Below are 21,317 nucleotides of genomic sequence, written 5' to 3'. Positions count from 1 at the left end.
TAATGCATGGCCCCTTCACAAACACGCCTTTGTAGTACAAAAAATTAAAAATAAATAAAACCAGACGTTCTTTTGCTGTTGTGTCTCCATAAAGTTACAGCTCTACCTCTGCCATGTTAATCTGTATTCTATGTGACTCTCAGGACATTGATGCATCTATTTAAATATAGTGTGCATTGGATACAAGTTAGTTTTGAACATTTATGCATCAGTAAAAACTATTGATTTTATATAATTATCAGTAGATGTTCTTTACTTTCATTATTTAGAAACTGACCAATAATTGATCTGTAGATCGATTTCTCCTCACGAAACAGTTTCTCGAGTTCGTTCTCTCAGCACTGCTGCTACTACGTGAACATGACGTATGACAACACTACGGAGACAGAGGCGTGTCCTGAGAGTCACATAGAATACAAATTAACATGGCAGAGGTAGAGCTGTAACTTCCTGCACACACAACAGGAAAAGAACGTCTGGGTTTATTTCATATTTTTTCTTTTTGCACTACAAACGGCGTGTGTAAAAAAGAGACATTTGTTAGAAGTCAGAAGGCACTTAAGTGAATTGCTGGTTTGCTGTCTGTGAACTATTCACAACTGAACTATTTGTACCATATTGAATTGCAGAACATCAGATTTTTTCCATTGCATCGTTTTGCTGTGTCATATGTACACAGCTCTGTCATATGTATCTTTAATGTATCGTAGACTTTGTTGACCATGGAGATGCACATCCCTAGTGGATACACAGTGTCATGAGCACCAGGTCATTAAGTCAAGCATATTATTGATCAAAGGTTGAAAATAAAAATAGACAAGAGTTTAAACCACGTCACCGAAACACGATTTTCCAAAAGAGTGTTTAGGCGTCGAGTCACCGATAGCCACCACCTGCGCTCTGAAGGTCAAGTAAAACCCGGAGCACATTCCACGCAAAAGAAAATAGTCGTACTGAAAGGCCAGTGACTCACCGTGATCGGGTTGCTTCATTGTTCCGGTCTGACCCCTATAGCTTAGGTACAAGTGAGGCTCACCGGATTACATACGTGCACTATAAATGCCCAGCGTGTGGGCCGCTTCAGTCCACGACACACTGCCCACATGGAGGCCTGCTTAAAAAGTGTGTGTGTGAAAGTTCACAGCCTGAGAAATGCACCAAACAAAACCACAGTTTAATGACAGACGCTCACTTTTACTCAAACCAACCGCGTTTTTTTTTTTTTCATTAAACACGTTTTCCATGTGGATTAAAATCCGATTAGGGTTTCAAGGACGTTCTAGAGGATCATCTGAAAACAGGCTTTAAAAAAAAGCAGTGTAAAATGGCGTTACTGCGACAGTAAACACCTCGCATTGCTGCATTTGTGTCATGGAGCTGCAAGGGTGCGGCAGAGCCCGATGACGAGAGCAAAACTGTACGCGTACGTTGTATCCAAAAGTTTAGTTTTGTAACACACCAACAGATGGCAGCAGGAGGTTGCATGCACAGTCACAGGAAGCACCGACCTTTATAAGCCAGTGTGCAAAAAGACTTCGGGAGCTGTGCAACTGGTGCTGTTCTGACCATGTGCGTTACCACGTCTGCGATTTCATCACGCACAGTAAGTTAGAGCAAAGTGCAAACGTGAAATTCTGCGTAAAACTGGGCAAATCTGCCACAGAGACATTTGACATGATTGGACAAGTTTATGGCGATGCTGCAACGAGTCGTTCGAGGTGTTCACGTGGCAGAAGAAGAGCAGAAGTAAAGATTTTGCGGTCAAATGAGACCAAGGAAGAAAACCAAAATCCACCTATGCCTCAATGTTTTTCATCACTACTGTAAATTATGGAAGCAGGTAACATCCTGCTTTGGAGATGCTTCACATCCAGCAGGGACCAGACAAAATATTAGAACTAAAGGAAGAATGAATGGAGCAAAATGTGCATAAATAATGCTGGAAAACCTGCTGAAGTCTGGGGGACAATTGACTATCTACATCTATCCCAGTTAGACCATTTAGGTCCATCCTAGTGAAAAGTCTTTGTCCATTCTTATGTCTTCATCTGTCCCCATGAGAACATCTATGGCTGCATCTGTTAGTCTATCGCTTCATCCATCCATTGGTAAATTTCCAAAACCACCCCTGAACTTTGTTAACCCATGAGCTACAAATGCCACACACACACACACACACACACACACACACACACACACACACACACACACCACCCAAAGGCAAAGCAGAGAGAGAGAAAAGGTCCATGTTGGTCATCTTCATAGCCTCTGGCTTCATGTAGTCTCTAATTCGGATTTTTCTCAAACCAATAACTGAGCTATTCTGACAAATAACAGAGCTGACACGGTCACCGAGAGCAGCCTCGTGCCACCACCCCTATAAAGAGAACATAATTAAACAATGTTCCTTATGGTCCACACACACACACACACACACACACACACACACACACACACACACACAAAATTGAAGGAGGATAAAATGAAATAGAGGGAATCTGTAGAGCCATCATGGGAAATAACACACATTTGGAACAGAGGGGAAGGCTCGGTTGAGGAAACCTGGCACACACACACACACACACACACAGGACAGAGCACGTCCTCCTTATAAATAAACACAGTGTGCTCTCAAACAGCACCTGCACATCTGAGAGAGTTTTACATAACACATAAGTATGTGGAATCAAGGGATCGGTGCAAAAAACCGTGGAGGATAAAAAATGTAGAACACCGACACACTGACTGGTGCGTCCACACACTGGCTGCCACAAACATTCACAGGTAGTTCCCCTAGTTTAGATAAAGAAATAAATGACAACATTCTTGACCTAGATATCAGCCATGATTGTGATTCCGGCCCTCAGGTACCAGATTACATGTAGAAGTTTTTGACATCTATAAGCACGTCATCGTATCACTTATGTGAAATAAATACCTGGTGTATTGTTTCTTCTCTTGGGAAAATACAGACAACCAATCAGCAATAAGTATCACTCAAAACCCCACCCACAAGTATCATCATGCCCTGTTCGTACTACTACTGGAAAGTCCTCACCTGTAGCAGGTGTTCTCTGAGCACGGGTTGTGCACCTGCACCACCACAAAACGTGCTGGAAGTGTGAGCGGATGTTCTTGGGGCTGAAGGCCTTGGCTCCCGGCTCCTGGAACACGATAGTGATGATGTCGTTCCCGATGTGCCGTTTCCTGAGAAGCTACGGGCAATGGAGCACAGACGTGAGTGCCAGCATGCAAGAGGCCTGTTTTTATAATATTATATATATATATATATATATATATATATATATATATATATATATATATATATATATATAAATAATAACCACCATGAATGTGGTCTCACCTGCTGCTTGTTGTTGGGGGTGTAGGGCAGCATGGTGGACACATGGAACATGATCTCATAGTCTTTATATGTGGTGTATAATGAGTGAGTGCCGGTCGAATCAGCTGCAGGAAAAAAAACATACAGAATTGATTTAATTCTTTGTTCTGGGGGCTTCATTTTTACATGTATGGCATTATGGCCTTATCCATTTATCTCATTCATTCAAATGAGCAGCTGTATAGTTAAGGGCCGTGTTTAGGGGCCCAGGAGTGGCAGTTTGGTGTGCCTGAGATTGAGCTTTGGATCCAGTGTCCAATGCCGTAACCACTGAGCTACCACATTTGCATATCAACTCAAATTATTATAAGTAGTAATTGATTGGTTGGTTGGTTAATTATTTGATGATTGGTTAATTGGTTGATTTGTTGAGTGGTTAATTGATTGATTTGTTGATCAAATGATTTCTTCTTTAATTGATTAATTTGATGATGAGTTAGTTTGCTGATTGGTTGATTGGTCAATTCATTGATTTGATTGATTCACTGGTTAATTGCCTTTTTTAAATTTTTATTAGCCTGGACGTTTATTAGACTGAACGTTTATTAGACTGGATGTTTCAGCAGATCTGACATATCCATTGTTTAAGGGCCCAACACAGGCAGCTTGACAACCAAGATCCTTGTTCAGCTGTTTGAATGAGATGATTTTAGTTCACTGTGGATTATTGCATCTGCCATATGCCGTAAATGTAAAAATAAATGTCGATGCATTGTTGAAATCAACACCTTAGTGGTCTTTTATACAGTTACTGTAACAACACACCAACAAAACCAGTACACTGTTTTTGCTTTGTTTAAAGCTCAATTAGGTGCGAATGTCAAAAAAATAAAGCAGAAAATAAACGAACAAAAAACCCCCAGCATCTTTAATTCCATCTGATCTCCGATATCTCAGTGCTGCACGCTGAGATTCTCACAATCCCAGCGTTTTAGAGAAACATGATCTCATAATCGGCTGGAGGATTTCCGGGCATGTGATCGGCCCAAATGTTTGAGCCGAACAGCCAGCGTGGGCTTAGAGAGCATGGAGAAAAATCACAGCGCTTCCAATTAAAACATTATCACGCATGTGTAATCGGTGGTACGTGTTCTGTCCGGAGATTTACTGAACTTTTTACGCAAAACCTTTTCGGGATTAAAATAATAAATCAAGCTCAGGGTGATGCTCAAACTCACTCTTGGTGTCGAGCTGAGCGCGGTACTTGTTGAACCCTTTGAGACGCACTCGTTCTCCGAGCAGCTGCAGGAACTCCTCCAGAGCGGGACCGGCCGCCTCGTTGTTGTACATCTCCTCCTCGCTGCTCTGGCCAGCCAGACAGTACATCACCCCCACCTTCAGCTGGAAACTCAGCTACACGGGAACACACAAGAGGCATAAGGCCGTAAATCATCATCTCTACATCACTGTATTTGACAATTGTGAACGTGAGTACGAGCACTCTGAAGGTTTACCCCTTGCTCATCCAGTTTCATCAGCTGCTCCGTGACTTTGGGCGTGTTGAGGGCGAGGCGAAGGCAGTGAACGTTTAGCTCAGGGACGAGGTACTCTAGAACTTCCTTCAGAGGCAGGCCTCGAGCCAAACCGTGCTTAGATGTAGAGGGAACGGCATCCTCCAAAATGGAGCCTCGCAGAGTCATCAGCTGGGAAGCGCAGTAATGAGGTTATTTTCTAACAAAAAAGAGGATTCTGTTGCTACAGGTTTGTTTCCACACCGCAACAGTGTCCCTTTTTTGTACTTAAAACTTCATCACGACTTTTATATTGAGAAGATTTGTGGAGGAGATAAAAAGTTATTATGCGTCTATCCTGAAAAGTGACATAAGCGCGGCCGAACCTGTAAATACACATGATGACGTAAATGACACGAAGGCTTGCCGCTTGGAACGCCATTTTATGTATTTTAGTGCAGACTTTTCATTTATAGCTGCCTGCGTACCGTGACATAGCCGAGGGTGCCAATACTTTTAGTTCGTAGAGTCAGTCTTTTCCAGAATAAGACAATTATGGTGTAACGCTTTTGGCTCCTGATGTGTGTGATGAAGCTAAAGAATAATAATAATTAAAAAAAAATATATATATATATATATATATATATATATATATATATATATATATATATAAATAAATAAAGGAAAAGATGGCAAAAATTATTAATTAAAAATAAATTCTAAATAATAAATGTCAAATTTAAATAAATAAATAAATAAATGAATAAACATACTGTGGGGAAATAATAAACCCAGAAACATTACAATAAACATAAAAAAAAAATTCTTGTTTATTCGCCAAAAAAGTTAAATTCCAACATTGTTTTGCAAGTGGATCTTCTGATCAAATATTTTTTTCCAGATTCGAAGCACATAAATACATTTATACAACTTTATATCCGCTTTATCTCCGTAAGGCTGCTTTGAGATGATGTCCATAGTTAAAAGCGCTTTACAAATAAAAATGTACTGAATTGAATAAATGTGAATAATTGTCAGGGGATGTGTTGATTTAGGGAGGTGTGATGTGTAGAATTATTAGTCAGATTTCCACTGCCAGTTTATAAAAAAAAAAAAAAAAAAAAAAAAAAAAAAAAAAAACTAAAAATGCCTCCAGTGCCACATTTTTTCCAGAACTGCACCCTACCTGGAACCTCCAGAAATCCAGAAGTTGAGTTCGCAGGTTCTCAGAGTATTTGCTATACAACCATTAAGGCTAAAACACAACCTATTTGAGAAAGTTGCTGTAATTTCCCTCAGAGGATTTACAGACACACAAAATCTCACTTTTTTCAAAAACTCTAAATGAACTGCTCTGCTATATATTAGCTCCGCTAATATATTTGGTGTGAATAAAAAGAGCTATTTGGGGATGTACTACTGTATCTACATTATATAGCCAAAAAACACCCATTATAATAAGCTTTACTCTTCGGAGAAGATGTTCCACTAGATTTTGTGGAGATTTGAAATTCTTTCAGCTGTTAGTAAAGTCAGGTACTGATGTTGGTGAGAAAACGAGGGGGCCTGGAGTGCAGAAAATATCATGCTAAAGAATCGAAATACGTCCTGTACAATTGTGTGCCTACAGCGTTTGGAGAAGAACCACATCAGGCTGGGAAGTCAGGCATCCAAATACTTTTGCCATTGTAGTGTAGCTAGATAGCTAAGACCAAACACATGCAGTTGTTTGTGCCAAAGGTGAGTGAGTGTACATGGATATGTGAACTCAAACCCCACAAAACTAATCATGAGCATTGGGATCTTCAGGTATATTTATAGATTCTGGTCACTGTGAAGGTGTAAAGCTGTTCCACCTCTTTCTTCTATATTAATGTGTTCTTCTATACACACTCTGGTTCGAAATGTACAAGGTTTAAAAAAAACACAAAAAAACACCTCCTACCTATCTGGAAATAGCAGCGCACACAAAAAAAGGTACCGCGCAGTGCCGTGAGTCACACCGCGATCAAAGCTATTAAGCTTCATCAGAGCGCATCTGAATCACAAGTAGCTTCTATAAATGACGTGGCGTCTCCATCAGGAGTCAGAAAGGTCGGCCTCATTTCTCTTTTTGATTGCGAGGAACTGGTCTAGAGCAGCTGTCCAGATCTTGGTGTGTTTAAGGGGGCAGTGGGCCAGTCAGGGCGCTAGCGTGATGAGCTCTGAGCTTTGGCAGCCGGTTAGCGCTTCTGAGAGCGTTATATAAGATGCCGGGTGGGCGTCAGAGCAGAGTTCTCGTCACTGCTGCCTGCTGGAAAAGAGGCTACACTTAAGCCGAAAAAACTCGGTGTTTGTAAAACTAAGATATGGAGGTTTGCGCTCCTGGTTTTGGTCTTCTGGTCACATGGAAGCACAGTATTATGTTTTAATGTGTAATAAGTGTATTGGACATGAGGATTATTATTAAGCATTCCATACGCAGCTGTTAGTGGTTTCCTTGAGGTGTCTGATGTAATGTGCGAGTGGTGGTAACATCTATTTAGTATTTTCAATAATATAACATTAATTTTAAAGAAAAAGACAATGCTGAACACACTGTGGAAAAAATGCTTTCCATGTTGATTGCAAAATTTTCCAAAAACACTGTTCAAAAAGAAAGTGAGATTTTTTTTTTCCCGAAAACTGTTTATAGAATATGTTCTCCAAACACTGTCCAGAGATTTTACGAAAACGCTGCTTGTGAGGACAGAGAGATTTACTGAAAAACGCTGTTTGTGAGGACAGAGAGATTTACTGAAAAACGGTGTTTGTGAGGACAGAGATTTACTGAAAAGCGGTGTTTGTGAGGACAGAGAGATTTACTGAAAAACGGTGTTTGTGAGGACAGAGAGATTTACTGAAAAACGGTGTTTGTGAGGACAGAGAGATTTACTGAAAAACGCTGTTTGTGAGGACAGAGAGATTTACTGAAAAATGTTGTTTGTGAGAACAGAAAGATTTACTGAAAAACGCTGTTTGTGAGGACGGAGATTTACTGAAAAACGCTGTTTGTGAGGACGGAGATTTACTGAAAAACGCTGTTTGTGAGGACAGAGATTTACTGAAAAACAGTGTTTGTGAGGACAGGGAGATTTACTAAAAAACGGTGTTTGTGAGAACAGAGAGATTTACTGAAAAACGCTGTTTGTGAGGACAGAGAGATTTACTGAAAAATGCTGTTTGTGAGGACAGAGAGATTTACTGAAAAACGCTGTTTGTGAAAACAGAGATTTAGTGAAAATGCTGTTTGTGAAAAAGAGATTTAGTGAAAATGCTGTTTGTGAGGACAGAGAGATTTACTGAAAAACACAATGTGCCTAAAGATATACTCAACCATAAACGCAGAGTTAACAATCTAGAAAGTACACAATAAGTCATATATAAGTAAAAAGGTCCCAGATTGTTGCTCTCTTACTCACCTCACTGGTTCTAAAGATGACCCTGTAATTGTACTGCGGGCCGTGCTCTTTATGATCGTCCAGCTTCTCTCTCCGAAGACTCACGGCAACTGGGCCGAGTGTTTCATCCACTCCTAAATAGTTCCAGTGCTCTTAAAAAATAAAAATAAAAAACAAGAGGGAAAAAATAAAGGAAGAAATCAGCAGGGGCATCTTCTGTAATACGTGGAGAAATGGCAATTCTTAATTTTCTTGATTTGGAAAAATGTGATTTGGAAAAATGTCACTATTGTCCATCAGTGCAGGAGCTGGTGTGTGAGCAACTCCTCTCAAGGAATCGATATCTGTACAACTATCAAGTTTGTTTATGGTGCGTCTCTGTAATTTATTAAAAGGAATCTAAAATGTGTGCTTGCTTCTTTGTCCGGATGCTGAACAGTTAAAACAATGACTACTTAGTTCACATTGCTGCTCTATGGTTATATAACAGCCTTTTTATCGGTGCAAACCTCAGCGCTTACATACACGGATTATTTCAGTGAATCGATGCGCCGGCTTGTGTAACTTCTTAGATGATTAAGATTACAGTGCCGGCAATGCCGTTATGCAAGAGTGACGGAAAACACTGAACAGTTCATCGTCATCAGCCGCCTGATTATCACGTTAACATTTTTACACACGGTATTACGACAAATGATACTGCTCATGTACTGTTAAAGGTGGTGATATACATGATACGAGACCTGTAATTCACATAATTTTAAAGGTCCAGAAGAGAAAACGTGACCGGTAATATTGCGATGCAAAAGATTTGGAAACAAATGAAGTGCCTTTGTTTCAGGCTTCTGTTTACATCTGCACAGGCCAAAAATTGGCTGCACCCCACTGACTTCAAACCGCTTTTCCCAGAGGCCGGTTAAACCAGATGAACACAGGTAGCCTGGTTTCGATGGAAAAGTTAATCGGTTGCACCATGAATTAAACTACTAAGGGTTCAGTTAGATAATGATTCCTTCATGTGGGTAGTCAATGTTCAGATGCTTTGTAAGATGTAAACTATAGCAGTGAGCAACCTTTCAGAAAGTGCAAATAAAAACAAAATATAACACTAGTCCCATTTTAACCTAATTCATCTTAGAATATAGATTAGGAGTGACTTTCCACCCTGGTGCATTTGGGTCCTGCTACTTTGCCTTAAACTTCTAAAGATTAAAAGTTAAAGTATTAATAATTGCTCTTAATAAAACCCCTCACACTCACCTCTTAAATAGAAGTACTTTCGGTAGTAGTAAGCACCCAAGTCTACATGTTCCAAAATGTTGCTCTTTCCCCTCTCGTGATGTATGCTCTTCCCATCTTTTGGAGCTTCCAGTACAGCTACGCCGGCGTTACTGAAATGTGTGTTGGGCGCCGCCTCGCGAGAGCTGTCCTCGTCCCTTGAAGAATTAGCCGACCCGCTGCCGATGCTGCCCTGCTTTGAGGGGCTGATGTTCCTCTCACCTTCGCCTCCTATCTCATTTCGAAAGCAGGGACAGCTAAGGACAAGATCGTTGGTTTTATCGTCACCAGAGTCCATCGCCGGTCCATCCTTGGCGTTCAGCTCTTCTTGGCTGCCACAGGGAGAGCCATATGCCCCGCTCTGGGTGGACGATAATGAGGATGAGGTGGAAGCTGAAGCGGCAGCAGCAGCAGAGGCTCCGGTGGTGGTGTTTTTTCTTTTGGAGGCACTCTGCCGGTTTTGCACGGCTTCATTAAGGTCAAACAAAATGCTCTGCACGTCGTAATGAGCAAACCCCTTTTGACAGACCCAAGGCTTCAGAGGTGGACCCAAATCCTCAGACTTCCCATCTTCTGCATCTGAACCTGCACGAGAGGAGTCACCTTCTGCCTTCACGCTTCGTAACTTGCGGAATATTGACTCTCCTCCGGTTTCAGACTTGGAACGCCTTTTTAAATGCTTTTCTCTTTCCTTGAGACGACTTGCAGGACTACCACGTGGGGGTCCCAGAGGCCCGTCTGGTAGGTCAAGGGCAGTCTGCTTGTGTGCCACAGTAAGAAGTTCACTTAATTTCTCAGGAGCAGGGCTACGCTGATCAGGGTCATCCGTTTGATAGGCTTTAAGCATGTCAAAGAAGCTCTCTCCGGAGACACCGTGCTTGTCAATGGAGGAGGTACTGCCATATTCACGATGCATTGGTGTCCAGCCAGAAAATGACCAACCCTCGTTGCCGTCTGCATCCAGCTCACTGATGGTAATATCGCTGTTGCTGCGCTGGCGAATGCGACGCATGCCCTTGCGTGGTGAGCCCAAGTAACCATCTGGAGATAGGAAGCGATTGTCTTTGCCCTTGCTATGGATCTTATTCTTGAGTGTATTCTGAATATTGCGCAGCATCGATGAATCCTGAGGGCTGATCAAGTGACCAAGCTTGGCAGAAAGGTTGCTCTGAGTGCTCCCAGAAGTAGTTGATGGTGAGTCTGTTTCCACTGTAATATGCCACACACCACCACCACCACTACCTCCTCCTCCTGATCCTCCGCCACCACTTCCACTCCCACTGCTACCACCACTCCCACTACCACCGCTCCCACCACTGCCACCACCGCCACCACCGTCTTTCCTCGGAGGCCAGTCAGCAACCCGTGCCCGGACACCCATCTTTGGCACTCCAGGAGTGCCTCCGGACAGGTGGGTGCTCTCGCTGCGTGGAGGAGGAGCTCCTCCATTTGGCAAGCGCAGGCGGCGGGTATAAAATTCATCTGTGGCAGGCACGGAGCCCCCCACAGAGCGCTCGGTCTGCGAACGCTTCAGGCTGGTCATGGTAAGTCAAGAGGCCGAGTTTAGCACTGAAACATGTTTGCGGAATACTCAAAATCTCCAGAGACCGTACGCCGTCACTTAGGGACAAAACAATGTTGATCAAAGTCAACTGTGGACTCTTTCTGGTGAAAATCAAGCCACCTGGCAACACGGCACGGTGATCACTGGTCCTTCTCCATCAGCGAAGAGAGAATTCTATAAAAAGAAAGAGAAAAAGATGGAGTGATGCACATCATTAACAAGTAACAGCAACAGGAAGACAACATTAATGGATACTGCAAAGTTTACAGCTTGCATTAATGCTTCAAGTAGCTTGCACAGCAGTTCCAAGAAGACAAATCCTGTAAGGAAAAGGCTAATTATTCTTTATCGCTCTCCTATAATAATTAATGACGCACTTAGGACTTGGGCATAATTCACAGTTACGCTCAGTCAATATCATTATTGGCCTCAAGCCAAGCATGAACACCTCTAGTTCACCAACTGCCACCAGAAGTCAGGCATTAAGGGTAACAGATTTTTACTTTCTTGTCAATCCTGAGGTTTGCCTCTTTAAAAACAAAACAAAACCCCATGCACACCAAAACGAGACACTTTTCAGCAAGCTTAAATTAATTAAAATAGTTTAGAAAAAAAGGTCACAGACAATTGAGAACATATGAAAATTGATAAAAAGCAACATGACAAACAAAAACAGGGCCTCAGTTTGTTCTGATTAGCTGAATTTTGATGGTCCACATCATCCTGGTCACAGACTGTGGGGAGCCACTGAGACATGAGTTTCTATTCACAGTTTTTTTTTTCTACTTAAGGATTAACTTGTCACATGTACATGTGTACAAGTACAAACCGTAAAAACATCTGCAAAAACTATACCCACTGTACTGAGGCAAAATTCACAGGCTACACCTTATACTGAGCCTCACTTTGCCTCGTATGAATTGTAATCAGATTTTCAGGAGTTCAAATGTCAACAGCACCAAACTGCCATTGCTGGGACGCCTTGAGCAAGATCCTCAACCCTGCTCTCTTGTATAAATGAGATAAATATAAACAGATAAGGGCATTTGAAAGTAAAATCTGAACCTGATGTGTCAGACCTTTTTTTTGTTCTCCTTTAGGATCACAGGTACCAGCATGTCCGGTACCACGGTTCGGTACAAACATAAGTTTTTAAGTCACGGTTCAATTCAATTTCAGTGTGGTATCATTTTTTTTTTTTTTGATTTTAATAAAAATAAAATTAAATAAATGCACAAATGCAATTCAATTGTTTACATTTGTCAGACCCCATTTCGGTAATACAAGTGTGTATACAAGTGTGTGCATTTTATTTTTGTTTTTTTTACTTTATTCAACAATGTTTCATTTTCTAAAGATACGTTTTACTTAACTGTTCGAATTATTTCAGCATACTTTAACTTCTAATCTTGTGTTTCTTAAATGCATACATTGTATTTAGCCATTCAGTTTATTTATAAATGAATTAATATATTCTTTCCATTGATCCCTAATTCATTCATTCAATGTCTCTATATGCAGAATTGTCAGGAATTTCTCCCTTTTCAGAGATCTTCTGTACATAAAACGCAAAACATTCCATATTACTAGACTGTCGTAAAAAAAAAAAAAAAAAACACAAAAAAAACAGGAAGTGAAGCTATTTCGTGCATGCGCAGAACAAATCGTTTTTCTGGTATGAATTGAGTAGCCGCAGTGATTTCAAACGAACTTGTGGTTCACCACTTAACACGTTCTGAGGGAGCTCAGATTGGAACCATGTTCCATACGTCAACTTTGTTGGAGGATGGCAGTCACATTTTTGATACTTCACAAAGCTACTAACAAAAAAAAGTGTTTTTACGTTTACGCAGCGGCGGAAAGAGTACAAAGTAAGTAAAAAGTAGCTTATTTATAATTTACTCAGAGTAAAAAAATAAAATGTAACAGTGGGGGGAGGGGTGGGGGATTCTAGTGTAGTTCACAAAGGACATGGGGAAAGAAATCTCAAACTAGTTGTTTTTAACCGAAGGAACACCTTTATAAATAAGTGAATAAAAGTGCAACAACAAAAAACTGCAAAATCTCCTGTTATAATGTCAGTTATGATAATGAGAGAAATCACAGATCAGACGGCGAGCGCAGACAGCGAGACGCTTTTTTTCAGATGCGTCACAGTCGTATGCTTGTCCATCTCAGTCTTTTGTTCTAGTGAGTTTTGTGCGTTTGTTCTCCACCCATTAAATAATCACGGCAGTAGTTTCCTTGCATTACTTTTATTATTATATTTCTTTTTTAACTCAGAAAAGGATATAATTAAAAATGTAGTTAAGTACAATACTTCAAACAATACATACTAAAGTGAAAGTACAATTGGATTTTAAAAGCTACTTTTAAAAGTAGAAGTAGACAAATGGACAAATAGAAGTAGAGTAGACAAAAACTACTAAATTACAGTAACAAAAGTAAATGTAACTTTTTTTTTTTTTTTTTTTAACCACCTCTGGGTTTGGCAGACACTCTTATTCGAGGCAACATACAACTGAGCAGGTGAGGGTTAAGGGCCTTGCTCAGGGGCCCAGCAGTGGCAGCTTGGTGGTGTCTGGGATTTGAACTTGTAACCTTCCGATCCAGAGTCCAATGCCTTATCCACCGAGTGTGTTCAGACTCTACAGGAACGTGGAGGTGCTGCTGACTGATGTCTTTTCTCTAGAAACAGTCAAATAAGGAACAATGGAACCTTGTAATGTCTTTCAAGCAGTTTCAGAGAGACATGAAATGATACATGGAGTCATGAACACATTCACTGTTGGGTAAAAAAAATGGGAAAGCTTGAAAAACTATTTAGTTTCAGAAACTAGAACCATCTCTGCTTAATTCTAATCAAACTGCTGTCGTGTTCCCGGTGTGGTCTGCTTACATGCTACGAAATGCAGCATCTGTGCACCGTGAGAATTTCCCCCATGACACATTCAGGATAGGCTCTGAAATGTCAGTTTTCTTAGTTGCTTAGCAACCATCTGCCGAGTGTTTTTGTGCCGTAGCGTGGCGATGCTAGCGGGTTAACCTTAATGAGCGCGGTAGAGAGGAGAGAAAATCTAAAATAGGAGACTGAGGAGGAGTAAGGAAGGAAATGGAGTGACATAACCGCAATGTGAATTCATTTACCTCCAGCCCAATAGGACACGGGCCCTGCCTCGACACATGGGCCTGACTCGACTCGAGGGTTCGACCTAAAAAAAAATTATTTCTCGCCAGTGATGACAAACGTTTGTGGCGCTGATCATGACACTGTACAGGGTTCCTACACATCCTTCTTCTTCTCAAAATTCCATACTTTTCCAGACTCAAATCAGACTTTCCTGAAGATTTTTAAGACCGCATTTAACATCTGAAATAATGATTTTGAATCTCAACTATAACATGCGTTACGTTACAATCTCTGATATTTTCCATGTGTTCAGGCGCACTGTCAGGGGGCGCTGTACTGCCATAGCAACTGCTGCCTCACAACATAACAACCAATCACGGCTGTGCAGATCCGCTCTAGCGCCGATCTTTTGGCAGCGCTTTAGGCCATATCCACACGTATATGCTTTCGTTTGAAAACACAGATTTTTCTCTCCACTTTGGTGTTCTGTCCACACTGAGAAGCTGTTTTCAAAAAAACAAAAACAGCTTTTTGAAAAGGCTCTCTAAAGTGTGTGAAATCTAATTTAGATCAAATCAAATTAAATACTTTTCCAAAATGCATAGGAACCCGGCTCTTAAATCATCAGCGTCTTAAATCAGGTCTGCGAAAACCCCGGAAGTTCCTGTGAAAAGCTGTAACGTGAGAATCACGTTACTGACGGTGGAAAGCAGGGGGGAGGTATACAGGTGGAGAGGATACGCAATAAACGCATACATCCGACCCTCACAGAAACCTTGTGGTTCCTTATCCAGGAGAGTGTGAAGTCATGGGAATTTCCATTCCTGGAAAAAAAATTTTTCGCGCTCTGTTCTCCTCCTGTCGCAAAAAAAAAAAAAAAAAGAAAATCCTGAGGTGATCCGGAGGTCATGATGCAGGTGCTTTGCTCGGGATGAGCGCCAAATTGGAAGTTAGTCATACACAGCTGTCAAATTACAGCCTGGAGACTGACAGATCCGGCCGTCCCTGTACAGCCGGGGGAGGGGATGGGGGTTTGAGCGGCGGGAACGCAGAGCGGCTAATGAGAAAGCAGTACCTGCGAGAGGCGCCGTGACGAAGTGACGAAAACCACCGCCGACGTATTTGTTACAAAAGTGAAAACGAACCGAGCGCAAGAGAAAGCTATGAAGTGAAAATCTGTCTGCGGGAGACGTGGTTGTGGCTCTCGGTCTTTCAAATCACTTGTGGGATTTCAGGCAGCTCTTACATCTAAGCGTGTCCTCTCCTTAATAAAAAAGGTCTCCATCGCATTGTCTCATGAGTCTGCGTGCGTCTCTTTTGCTCATATCTCACTGTCTCTCGATCGCACTCCACCTTTCCTCTAAAGTCCACCTCTCTTTCCATGTCTCTTCGCTATCCAAGCTGTCCTCCTGTCTCATTCAGTCTCTCACTCGCTGTCTCCGGTCACTCCTTTTGTCTCTCCTTTTGTCTCTTTTATAGTCTCACTCTCACCAGTGTCTCTCCCTTTTGCTGATTGCCAAATGCTGATTATAAATTACATGGTTCACATCTCTGAGGTTTGGACACCTGCAGTGGGACGTGTTCGAATGCAGATGCATCACCGCACGTGACACGAGTTCAGGTGTTCCCTTCATCTTCCTTCAGCATGAATAAAAACCTCCAGAGGGTGAGGAAGAACACAGCGCATGCAGTGTAAGGAGAGAGAGAGAGAGAGAGAGAGAGAGAGAGAGAGAGAGACAGACCGTCTTGTCTTTACATAGACATGGCTGCACTGTCAGGGACGGAATTAGGGCTGACAAAACGATTAGCGTTCTGTCTTATTAGCCAGGCTCCAGGGGGACACTGTACTGCTTCCACATCACACACACTCTGACACTCATGACGTAAAGCTCACCATGATTCCATTGTTAACTCACAGTAAAAAAAAAAAAATAAGTATTGGGATACCGAATTGGAAGCCCACTAAAGGCCTGTGTTTCGCAAACCCCAGCTCATTTTCAACCAGTAGACCTTTTCCACAGGTAGACTCCAGTCAAGGTGTAGAAACATCTCAGCAACGTTAAAGAGAAATAGGAGGCATCCGAGCTCATTTTGAAGGGTTGTTGAAAAAATACTTGGACATATTTTAGTTTCTTTTTTATAAAAAGGAACATTTTTTTTTCCTGCATTAATCTAAATCCTCATAATGACATAAAAACATAATTTACATCTAAACTTTATTAGTGTATGTGACAAATTGGGGTACTGATTTTAGATTAATGAGTGGGGGAAAAAATCTCCCTGATTGTACCTTTAGATAGCAACATGACAATACTAAGTTAATGTATGCTGAAATAAGTAGAACAGTTAAGTAGATCACAGCTTTAAAAAATGTAACATGAAATGTAGAACACACACTTACATACACATCTGATCTACACAAGTAGAGTCCGAAAAATTTTACCTATTTAATATTTGCCAATTTAATCAATATAATAGTGTATTAAATTCGATTTAAAACTGAAAAATTAAAAAACTAAAAATTTGATTTATTCTTTTATCTTTATATATATATATATATATATGTGTGTGTGTGTTCCTGTCTACAGTCATGCATAGTGGTGGCAGCATCATGGTCTGGGGATGCATGAGTGCTGCTGGTACTGCGGTTCAGGAGGCAAACATGGATTCCAACATGTAATGTGCCCTTCCTTCAGATACTGGGCTGAACGGCAGTTGTCCAACGTAACAACAACCCCAAACACACCGCCAAGATGACAACTGCTTTGCAGAGGAAGCTGAAGGTGAGGCCAAGTGTGTCTCCAGACCTGAGCACTAGTGAGGGGATCCTCAAGCAGAAGGTGGAGAAGCGCCATGTGTGTAACATCCAGCAGCTCCGTGATGTCATTATGGAGGAGTGGAAGAGGATCCCAGCAACAACCTGTGCAGCTCTGGTGAATTCCACACCCAGGAGGATTAAAGCAGTGCTGGAGAACGATGTGCTCACACACAATATTCACACTTCAGACACAGTTTTGACACGTTCACTGAGGGTGAACTCACTTTAGTTGCCAGATATTTAGATAATAATGAATATGTTGAGTTATTTTTAGAGGACAGTAAATCTGTACTGATACACACGCACATTGACTACTATAGTTTCTATATTATTCTTTAGTTGTTGCTCTCTATTAATACACTGTAAATATCATGTGGTGTAATTACATTAAAAACATTAGGTGGTATTTCGAGGCTGACTATCGTTACATGACAATTGTTAGAAAAAAGTGAAATAATGAACCACCTGAGGAAACAGTTTTGGGATAAAAGTATGGAGTTAGGATTTGAAATGTAAAGGCACACTGGTTCACGTGACTCACTTGGTGTGATGCAATGAGCAGAGACAAAGCGTGGAGTTCTCATTCCTGGGGTTTTTACCAAGTATATACAGTATATATTCCCCAGCGTCGCATTGTGTCTCCTCTGCTACTGATTTAAACACTCAAGCTTAGCGCATTCGTGTGTGTGTGTGTGTGTGTGAGATGTTTGAGAGATTGGGGTTGTCTGGTGCTCGGTGATAATAACCTGTCTGTTTACCACAGGAACTGTGTGGTTACCTCACAAAAGAGGAACAAATGGACGGCTATGGTCCTCCGTCTACTTCCCTCTCTCCTTCCCTCGCTCCTTCCCTCTCTCCTTCAGATCTACTTCTATAGCCCCCGGGTGAAGCAGATAAATACGAGCACGATGCACTGAAGCTAACTTCAATCAGTGATGTGTTAAATTGTCCACCTGCTGCCTTCTGAACATTAAGTGCGTGTGTGTGTGTGTGTTTGTGTGTCTGGACGCCAGTAAAAGACCCAGCACTCGACCTCTTGATCTGTTTGATGAACTGAAAATTGTCAAACAAATCGCCCCTAAAGCCCACACACATGTATAAAACAGGCTGTTATGGGGGAGAAATCAGGATTTTGATTTATCGAGAGCTGCTGATGAAATGATTCCATAAAAGTAGCAGCAGTGACTCGAGAGCGTCTTCAGTAACATTAACTTCAAAAGAGAAATCTACCTGTCTCGAACAGTCTCTATCTATTTCTCAAGTCTCCCTGTCTCACTCAGCCCAAGTGTTACTTAGTCTCTCTCTCTCTCTCTCTCTCTCTCTCATCTCTGCATCTCACATATCACTCAGTCTCTTTCTCAAGTCTCTCTGTCTCACTCGGTCTCAGTGTCTCACTCAGTCTCCTTCTTAAGTCTCCATGTCTCACTCAGCCTCTCTGACTCTCACTGAGTCTCAGTGTCTTCCTCAGTTTCTTTTTTTCAAGTCTCCCTCAGTCTTCCTGTCTCACTCAGTATCTAATCAGTCTCAAGTCTCCATGTCTCACTCAGTCACCCTTTCTTATTCAGTCTTTCTCTCCTTATTAAGTTTCCGTGTCTCATTAAGTCTTTCTCAAGTCTGTCTCATTTAGTTTCAGTCAGTTTCTTCTATACAACATCCAAAGGATTCAACCATTTCTGTCCACACAGGCTGCCCAGGTGCTTGTTCAATGAGTCTCTCAGGTGCTTGTTCGGTCTCTTGTGATTTCGAGACTGGACTACTGCAACTCTCTGCTGGCAGGTCTTCCCCTGAACGCTATTCGTCAACTTCAAATGATCCAAAACGCAGCTGCACGACTTGTGTTCAATCTGACCAAGTTCTTCCACACCACCACACTGCTGCTCCTTAACTGGCTTCCAGTAGCTGCATGTATGAGATTCAAAACACTGATGCTTGTCTACAAGGCCAAAATTGGACCAGCACCATCTTACCTCAGTGACCTCATCACACCTTGCACTGCACCACGCTGTCTGAGATCCTCCAGCACTGCTCGACTGGTACCACCTTCTCTCAGAATGAGAGGTAAGTACACTTCAAGGCTCTTCTCTGTTCTGGCACCGAGGTGGTGGAATGAACTTCCCCTAGATGTCCATACAGTACAGTCCCTGACTATCTTTAAGCGACGGTTGAAGACCTACCTCTTCTCTCTAAATCTCATTCTCCTTCTCAAGTCTCTGTCTCACTCAGTCTCTTTCTCAAGTCTCTGTCTCACTCGGTCTCAGTGTCTCACTCAGTCTCTTTCTCAAGTCTCCCTGTCTCACTCAGTCTCTTTCTCAAGTCTCTCTGTCTCACTCAGCCTCCCTGTCTCACTCAGTCTCTCTTTTTCTCGTCTCCCTGTCTTACTTAGTCTCTTCATTTCTCAGTTCATCCTGTCTCACTCAGTCTCCCTTTTTCACTCAGTCTCTCTCGTCTCCCTGTCTTACTTAGTCTCTCTTCATTTCTCAGTTCTGCTTGTCTTACTTAATCTCTCTCTCTTTTACAAGTCTCCATGTCTCAATCAGTCTCCGTGTCTTACTCAGTCTTCATGCCTAACACAGTTTTCCTGTCTCTTTCTCAAGTCTCCCTGTCTCACTCAGTCTCTCCCTCTCAGTCTCTTCCATCAGAGTGCTGTGCAGCTCGAGTAGATAAGTCCATTGTGGTAACTCCTGAAGATCGCTGATTATTTTCCTACACCAGTACGTCCCTAGGGTCCATGATCCTCCGCCGTTTGAGTGACTAGACATTGCGAGCCACTACGAGCAGAGCCGAGCCTCCTCGCATCATAGCGGCGATATCGTCGTCTCCGACAAGAGCCCATAGCAACACAGTGAGGGGGACGGTGGGAGGAAAGGACCAAAAATAGCTGAGAAAAAAAAAAACGAGTGTGGGAGAAAGAAATGAGTGCGCGAGAGAACGAATGAGAGAGAGAAAAGAGAGAAAAAAGAGCACTCTGTGGTGCAATTAACAGCAACGCCTGTCAAACACCGCAGCGTGTAATTCTAGGCTTTCAGACGAGCACAAGAAAAGGGAAGGAAGAAAAGGAAAACTTGGCATCGCCCCAAATTTCTGCCATTTCACAAACAACCACCATGACGATGCAGCGCTGGTTGCACACAACTACCGCCACGCAGAGACCCGGCTTTATAGTATGGAGGTCGATATCCACACGGTGTACATTCAAGCATTTCATTTCCTTCTAAACAAGTCGCAGCGAGTGAGTGTTCACGCACTTGCATTAACTAGACTCCAGTCCTGGGACATACATTTCACCCCTAGGCCTTCAGTGGTGTCCTGCCTGAATCAATCCACCTCTTAATACCATCATTATGCTGTCACGGCTCTAGAAAGCATCATTATAATAGAGAAATTGACAGAGAAGAACAGAGCGCTGCATCACACACAGGATCTTATACAGTGAGAATGAATGCCATAAAGCAAGAAATCCAATGAACACAATTTAACAGGTCTCCTTTCACTGGAGCCGCAACAGCACCTCCTGCATACATCATCTCTAACAGAAGCAACCATATTGGCCTAAAAAACAAAACTGCATCTTTTCCCGTGCATTAACGTTTTTACTTCTGAATTTTAAATGAAGACGAATTGTCTGTTTTGCGCAAATGTGTGGCGTCTTGTAAAATCAAGTGCATCCGTTTTCCTTCTCCTCGTTGCTCCTCGGAAGCTATTTGATCTGCACGCAAATATTTGCTACAGATGAGGATTGTGAGAAATGCAGACATTATTGGATGCCTGCTAGATGGCCCCTGTGTCGCCAACGTGAAATCTGATTGATTAAAGCAACAGCTTCGAGCAACATGGATTGTAAGCTACAGAGAGATTCCTTTGACCCTGGCGACATGTGATGTAACAGCTAAAATCTGAAGCGTAAACAGACACTCCTTATGGCGGCATAATCGGAGAGAAGCGCTAGAAAATGAAGAGTATGGAGTATTGGGAATAATTTTATACATTTATATTATTCTGATTCTTTAGGACAGCAGAGAAGGTCTTGCTAGTATCCAGATTTGCTAGTATGAATAATCGAGATCGGTACGACGTGTCGCCGATCAGTAATCGCTGATCGCTTACTTGAGGAGAATGTGACTCCGAAGCTGGCAGAGGTGTATAGGAAAAAAGCAGGTGTGTATACGTGTGTGTGTGTGTGTGTGTGTGTGTGTGTGTGTGTTGCACACCGGTGTCAGTGGAGGACAAATCCGCGCCTCATGCTAACACGTTCTC

General features: G+C 42.1%; 1 protein-coding gene across 1 annotated transcript in view; it reads right to left on the bottom strand.

The window, feature by feature from the left end:
• The window catches only part of sipa1l1 (signal-induced proliferation-associated 1 like 1), a 79,357-nt gene that overhangs the window by 23,466 nt on the left and 34,574 nt on the right, over positions 1 to 21,317 (bottom strand). The window contains 7 exon segments of the mRNA XM_046836261.1: positions 3,059 to 3,110; positions 3,113 to 3,215; positions 3,365 to 3,468; positions 4,582 to 4,756; positions 4,858 to 5,046; positions 8,295 to 8,425; positions 9,534 to 11,289. Coding sequence (XP_046692217.1) covers positions 3,059 to 3,110; positions 3,113 to 3,215; positions 3,365 to 3,468; positions 4,582 to 4,756; positions 4,858 to 5,046; positions 8,295 to 8,425; positions 9,534 to 11,094 — 2,315 coding nt within the window. The 5' untranslated portion in view covers positions 11,095 to 11,289.

This window comes from Silurus meridionalis, chromosome 23 (genome assembly GCF_014805685.1).
Source record: "Silurus meridionalis isolate SWU-2019-XX chromosome 23, ASM1480568v1, whole genome shotgun sequence".
Classification (NCBI taxonomy): domain Eukaryota; kingdom Metazoa; phylum Chordata; class Actinopteri; order Siluriformes; family Siluridae; genus Silurus; species Silurus meridionalis.
Note: the sequence above shows the minus strand (reverse complement) of the source record. Positions and strands in the feature narration are given on the sequence as shown.